Source organism: Thalia democratica, chromosome 2 (assembly GCF_965202585.1).
Source record: "Thalia democratica chromosome 2, ktThaDemo2.hap1.1, whole genome shotgun sequence".
Taxonomy (NCBI): domain Eukaryota; kingdom Metazoa; phylum Chordata; class Thaliacea; order Salpida; family Salpidae; genus Thalia; species Thalia democratica.
The window spans coordinates 81,593,521-81,601,315 of NC_139166.1; the positions used below are offsets into that span (position 1 = coordinate 81,593,521).

The following is a 7,795-nucleotide window of genomic DNA, read 5'->3' on the forward strand; positions in this document are numbered from 1 at the left end:
AGTTCCGGGAAAAACTGCCATAGTTTATAATTTATTGATTAATCAAAAAAAAAACAGTTTTATTTTTAGAATACAAAAACACCTGAAAGTGCACCTAAATCGTTATGTGAACACGCTGCGAAAAAAAATCAGGTGCATTACAAAGGAACAGAAAGAAAAATGCATGAGTTTTACAAACGCATAAAATGTAAGTTTGTGTAGATTTCAGTAAACTGGTTTATTTTTAGAATAGTTTAAGTTTGAGTTTTGAACAGTAAGGCTCTATTTGTTTAAGAGTTAATTTTTTTATTTTTTACTGAATGGCTCTTTGAGCTATATTTAGAAATTAGCATACAAGTTTAGGATGTACAATTATATTTGTTTTTACGTCATCAAACATTATAAAACAGTTTTAAAAGTTCCATTAAACACTTATGTAACATAAGTTCTAGTAAACGTTTCAAAAACTTTTTTAACTTGTTGCAAATTTTAAGTTATAGCAAATACTTTGAAGTCAAAGCAATTAAGTCAAAAACAAAAGAAGTTTTAAGTTAATTGCGTTACAAGAATGTAGAAAAACACATTTTTGCTTTTGTGATTGCGTTACGTAAAGATTAGTAATTAAAATTTTGATTTTTTCTTGACAAGAACTTGGAACTTTTTAAATGTTAACTCAAAACTTTATGTAACACTCGACTTTATCACAGCTTTTATCAATAGGGTTAATTTATTTTCTAATTGATGCTTTTTTTTTTTTTTAAGTTAAACTTACAATAATAAATCTTATTCTCCCCCGTATAATTTTTTAAAACTGAAAAGTTTAAAAAAGAACCTTAAAATTACAAAACTTTAAAACATTGTGTGGTTTATTGCTTTAATAACTATGTGCATTTTAATTCAAAACTTTATGGTTGTTTTATACTCAACTAAACTTGAAAAGTAAACCTTTTAAAGATGGAAATTCTTATGGAATTCCTCGTTTAAGCGAATTACGAAGAGAATTCAATGGTTTTTCCGATTACAAAAGATATGAATCATCCAGCAGTTAGTTAAATTACTGAAACAGCTATACTTAAAGGTTGCAAGTTAAGCATCGTATTTCATGAAACTATTTCATTTAAGTATTGTTTAGGTGAAATTCTTAGTTATCATGTTTTCTCAAAAAGTATTTTTCTAACCAAATCGATTTTTATTTATTAAGTAGCTAACAACTTAATAAACACATTAATAGATTGAAAGTAATTAATTAAAATTTAATCTTTTTGATACTTTTAATTGAATTTTTTTTTTTTTCTTAGCTCTTTTTATTTTATTTTAGGTTTTATGTTTATATAAACTAAAAGCTATTCGTCTCAAAATTTCACTCAGAAAATTTTTTATACTTATAGTAATTGAAATATTTTAAATTTCATAGGTAATTTTGAAGTAGATTCGGAGGTGAGAAACGAAATAATTTTTATTTCCATCATGTCTGCTTTTGTAACCTGTATTCTTATTATTTTCCTGCCTCTGATAGCCAGGTTTGTTTAATTGAAAACAGACTCAGTCATGTTTATCGGGTTAAAGTTTTATAAATTACCAATTTAGTCTATTTTATACATGTTGTAGTTTACTCAGTTTAAATTCTATTTGTGTTAATAAAAACGTTTATTATAATATTTTTTTAAATTCAAGTGCATGTCGGTAAGTTTATAAGTTTTCCTGTTGAAGAGCATTTTTTTTTGTAAAACTATTTTTTATCTTTTTTTAATTTATAGTTAATATAATAACTTGGTTCAAATTAAACTACATATCGTAATAACAATTATGTATTAAAAATTTGACTAAAAAGCAGATTTACTTACTTTTAATTTAAAAACAAATGTTGATATTGACAAAACGAAAAATGTATTGAATTGTTAGTTGTACAAAAGTATAACGCGCACTAATATTCTAAATGCAGCAACAATTGTTGTCTTTTAAGTGAATGAAAATAAGCAAAAAAATAACTTTTGTACTCTAATTTTTATAGTTACTAGTTGTATTACTAATAAACTATTTGTTCTTTTTACCTAGTTAAATTTTGAGAAGAAAAAGGTTAGGAAAGTTAAGAGCTATTCATAACTCGATAAATCTTATTTTATTATGCTTTTTTTTTAAATCACAACTTTCAACTGTTGTATGTTTTTACAAAAGTATTTTCTTTTTTAACAAGAACTAAACATAAAATATCATAAATAAAAACAGAACATAATGTTTAAGTAAAGTTAATAATATTCACCACAGAATGTACAGAGCGAGATTCACTTCTCACCACCTTGTCAAGTCAACCGAATCGTCTACGTCATCGTCTGAGGAGAAAACCTCCTCAATAGAGACAAGAAGAAAGCTGGTGTTGAAGCAAGACTCCACAGCAACCCGGATGTCATTTCTTCTCGACTCCGAAAAGTCATCGTCCTCATTCGCCTCAAATGAGAACTGACCAATTAGAAGAATTGATATTTTTTTTAATTTTAGAAATATAAAGCATTAGTAAAATAAAATTCGGTTATTCATAGTAAGTTTGAAATTTATGTTTTTAAAATTTCTAATTTTTATGATTTAAGAAACTAAATCTGAAAATTTTTGAAAGCCAACTAATACTCTAGAAATTTGAAGAGCAACTTTTTCTTATCTTAACTTTACTATTAGCCAACTATAGCTCCAGAAGTCTCAAAAAGCTAAGATCCAATTTTGTTTTTTTTTAAATACTCTTTTAGTTTTTATGTTGTAGTTTTTCAACAATTAACCTTTAATAATATTGTAGCAGTTTTTCGTTTACCGAGGATTGAAAATAGCGTAAGATAACTCAACCTTTAATAGTTTTAATTTGTGGTTATCTCAAAAATAAAACCATAGTAGACTTTATTTTAGAAAAATAAAGGTAATTGCAAGCAAAAAAAGTGAAACAACAAATGAAACAAAAAAAAATCTTTGTCATTTATTCAGCAAAATTTTTTATATAAAACAGATTGAAAACTATATATTTTAAACAAAAACATCAGTGTAAATATTAAAACTAGAAATATAATTCAAGCTCTTTTCGTATAAAATTAATTAAAAATATATTTCATCCAGTTTAATGTTTCTTGTTTTGGGTCTTTATGTAGATATTTTCGGAATTTTTAACTAAATGGATGTTGTAGTAGTTTTTCATACTAGTTTTTTAATAAAAAATTTCTTTTATTTTTAGAATACTGTAAGATTTCTATTATCGCTGTTATTTTTTTATAAATAATAAAAAATATAAAAACATGCTCAAAAACAAAATTTAAACAACTCTGTTTTTTGACTTGTAATATTAGCTTTCAGAAAATTTTCGTTTGACAGCCAAAAGTGTTTAAAATATTTTTGGGCATACTTTTTTTAGTTAAAAAATAAGTTCTTTAATAACTATTTCAATAGGACCGTTTAATTTAAATTAAGATGTATTAAAAACTTACTTTCATTTCAAGTAAAATTAGTCTGAAAAATTTTAGAAAACAAGTGGTTTTGTTAATTTGTTTTTTTTTCATTTATAAAATATAATTTTTAGATTAACTATTGAAATATACTATAAAAATATTTTGCAAAGCAATTAAAAGACAACTTTAAATTTAGGTTTTTTTAAGCCTACATGAAAGTTTTGTAGATCGGTAAATACTGTAGATAAATAAACGTTTAAAAAACTTTTTCAAACTGGTGTTTACTTTTTACTTTGTCTATTACTTATCAGTGTAACGTAAAATACAATTTTTAAAATACCATTGTGCAAAAAAAAAATAGGCTTTTCATTTGAAACTTAAACCTAACTAAAATAATTTGATACAGTTTAATATATAGTAATTAACATGATCAATATTGCACCAAAATGTGTTATTTCAATGAAATATGCTAACAAAATTATAAAATTAATAAGTATAATTAAGTAAGTTTACTTGCCACTAAGTAAGTTTTATTAGAAACTTAAATCCGAAAGTTTACGGAATTAAATTAGCATATATAAAAGAATATATAATTTTTTTTAATCAGTAGTAGCTAAAAGAGCTCAAAGAAACCAATTTGTTTGTTAAACTAAACTAAACAGTAGTATATTTTGTAAGCGTTTATGATGCAATAGTAATTAGAAAAAAAAAAACGAAATATGATTCAAATTTCTAAATCATTTTTTTTGATGATTTAGACCAGGGTAACCCAAACTTTGTATTTGGCTAAGTATTAAGGTTCAAAATGTGATAATTAGTTCTTAAAACATCTAGTGAAATTTTCAAATTTCCTGAAATTTGTCTTAAAATTTTTTTTTTCAGACAAACCGTTTGCATATCTAGTTTTAGTTAGTTAGTGTTGCCCTACAAGTTTTCGCCTCATTTTTATCCATTATTTTCTATTTCCACCCTTTTGCGCTCTTACTAGTTATTGTCCTGGTTATATTAAAATTGAATATTCAGTTAAGTTAGACAAGCCAGGTTAATTGAGTTTATGGTTGTGCTACTACTTTATAAACTATTTTCAATAGTTTTAAAATAAGTTGTTTGAATTTAGCATTTGTTTTTTTTTTTTTAATTTTTCGGTTTAATGATAATTTTTCGAAATACTCAAACTCTAACTACTTTTTCTAAATTTCAAAATAGGTTGATAATGAGAACTTATTGTTAAAGAAATGTAAAATAAAATGTTTATTTATTTATTTTCTGTGTTATACAACTAAACTATATAGCTTATGTTAATATGTAACATATGTTAATTATAATAGTTAATAAATGTTAGACAAATAGTGAGATCGAAGAAATTTCTTAAACTGAAAACGTTTTGTAAAATTCGTCTAGCTTATGTAGATTGACTTTAAAAAATAGTAATGTTTAAATAGACAAAACACTTCAACAAAAAATCATATTTTAAGTCAAATTGAGGTAGCTTAAACTTGCTTTTTTTCCAGACTTACACAGACTTACCTAGGCTGATTGAGGCTAATATACGTGAAGGAAACTTTTTATCCTTTAGGGCAGATTTTTTTTTTGCATCGAAGCTTGGAAACCTTACATTTATTATTATCTTCAAATACATTTTTAATGAAGTAGGAAATTTTTCAAAAAACACTTTTCAACTACTACAGCGTTTAACTAACCCATAGGATACAATATTAACATATATAACAGCTTGATTATAAATACATCATGACAAGTTTATATAAAAAAGAGTAAAAATTTTTATGGGTAATTTTTTTTCGAGCTGTATTATATTAGGTAATTTTTCATGTCTATAACTGAAGCTGTTTTGCAATAAAAGGCTCAGTATTTTGATGAACTCATATCATACTTTGGGTAATTTTGTTATAAAAATTATACAAAAAAGTTACAAAAATACGTCGCGCTAAAAAATTAATTGAAGAATTTTATACTAAAAAATTCTACATAAAATGGCTTCATTAAAAGTTGTACTGCTAGTTTTTGGAGCTTTATTATTTTTTTTAATATTAGTAAGAGCGGAGAACTCTTTTCAACTGCATATTCTGTAAGCCTTATGTATTCAATATTTAAGGCCCAGTTTATGTAAGCAGAAAAAGTTCGTATACCAAACTAGACTTTTAAAATCCTTATATTAAGTAATTTAAAGTAATTAGTTTATTATTGAATTTTATTTTAAAGTAAAGTTTTAATTTTAATTTTTATCGCTTGTTTATTTAGATTGTTTTAATGCTAACGAGTTTTATAAGTATACCTAATGCACTTGGTTAAGTTTTAACATTCGATTATTTCGTCATTTTATATTTTAAAACAATAAACTACAGTAAGATTTTATTTCAATTTGTATTCATTCTAACTAAGTAAAATACAATTTTTGATGAGCCTTACTACGAAAGTACTAAATTAAACTTAAGAAAAATGAAATGTACTGTATTATAATTTTTAAATAAGTTATGCACCAGAAAAAAGCTTTATTTGTGTAAACATAAGAACAAGCGTCTCTGCTTATAAAAAAAAATTTCTAAGTTATTTTTAATTGTAAACAAATTCAACCACATGCATAGAAATAAAAAGTAAACAACTTTTCAACGTTTTACGAAGTTTTAATAAAATTTAATAACAATTAAAAAGAGGGTCGTTTTTAACTTATGTGTAATTTCTTTGAGTCATGGGTAATTTTATAAACTTTTTTACAAAGTTATAATTACTAAAGGATAACCAATTTGTAGTTAATAATGGTTTTGAAGTTACATATTTGAAACTTATTTAACATGATACAGTAACACTTCTTCTATATTATGATTTCCTAGTCAAAATATACTTGACCAATTAATATAATGATTAAAGGCATGTATGTGTATTGTTTATAGGTAAACTTATATCGGGAATAATTAACCAATTTAGTTTTTAACTAAGTTTAAAAAGATTACTCGAACTATGTTTTAAATTATTGTAAGCTGTTTATAATATTTAGTTAATTGATACTTAAAACAAGCCATAAGAAATTAATAATTAATTTTCTACAAAATATTTTTCTTGCCCTTATTTGAAAGGTTAATTTAAAACAGTAAAATTATTTAATTGTAACTAATACATTAATTATACCTTTAATTTTATATCGACTTAAAACTTAACTTTGGTTGAATACCAAACTGATTCACTATTATTTTTATTTAAAAGATATAGAAAATAAAAAAATCGTTTTTTTTTTAATTGTTTTTTTAAATCATGTCAACTTTTTCACCCACACTACACATTAAAAAATCGCTATATTTACTTAAATGTAAAATAGTTTATAAAAAAAAAACATTTTAATGAACAGTAATATAAAGTAGATGTATACATATTATTAAAATTATTGCCCTCTTTATTAATAAAAAAATTGATTCAAATGATTTTGTTGTTAAATGTTGTTACAAAAGTTTAGCGCAAACTTATCAATTAGTTTCATTCATATATGTGTAGGATATAAAGCCGACCTTTTATCATTCAAAAGTGTATCCGTTTTACATTTACCTGAAGTTTAAATTGAAAGCTTTATTTAGAAATAAAAATATATAAATCTTTTATTAGTGAAAACAAATGCCTGATTTTCTCAACCTTTGTTGAAAACTTATTAACTAAAGTTGTAAATTTTGAATTAAAAAAGTCCAAAATCGGTAACACTTCGTTTACGTCCGTAACGCATTTAGAGTATATAAGTAACAGTTTAGAGTGATTCTACAGTCGAGACAACAATGGCCCGCACTAAACAAACCGCCCGCAAATCAACTGGAGGAAAAGCTCCCCGCAAGAAGATCGCCACCAAGTCTGCACGCAAAAGTGCACCAAATAGTCAAGAAGGAGTCAAGAAGCCTCATCGTTACCGCCCAGGTACCGTGGCTCTTCGTGAGATCCGTCGTTACCAGAAGTCCACTGAGCTTTTGATCCGCAAGCTGCCATTCCAACGTCTCGTGCGTGAAAACGCTCAAGACTACAAGACCGACTTGCGTTTCCAGAGTGCGGCTATCGGCGCTTTGCAAGAAGCTTCCGAAGCCTACTTGGTCGGACTGTTCGAGGATACAAACCTGTGCGCCATCCACGCCAAACGAGTGACCATCATGCCAAAGGATATCCAGTTGGCTCGCCGCATTCGTGGTGAACGTGGTGCTTAAAAGCACACAACATCTGGTGTTTCAAACACCGGCCCCACGGCCCTTTTAAGGGCCACCAACTATATAAATTTAAAGTGTAAATTTAGTTTGGACCTTAAAAAAAATAAATTCAATTAAACTATAAGTTACATTTTTCATTAGATAATATTTTAAAGTGTTTCAAAATTTATGTAGATAATTTAATAAATTCAACAAAAAAAC

The 7,795-nt window shown here is 25.6% G+C and overlaps 1 protein-coding gene across 1 annotated transcript; it reads left to right on the top strand.

The window, feature by feature from the left end:
- Positions 1 to 7,177: 7,177 nt before the first annotated feature.
- On the top strand, positions 7,178 to 7,594 carry LOC145829018 (histone H3.3A-like). Its single transcript, XM_082936758.1, has one exon. The coding sequence runs from the start codon at positions 7,178 to 7,180 to the stop codon at positions 7,592 to 7,594; it is 417 nt and encodes a 138-aa protein (XP_082792884.1).
- The last annotated feature ends 201 nt before the right edge of the window (positions 7,595 to 7,795 follow it).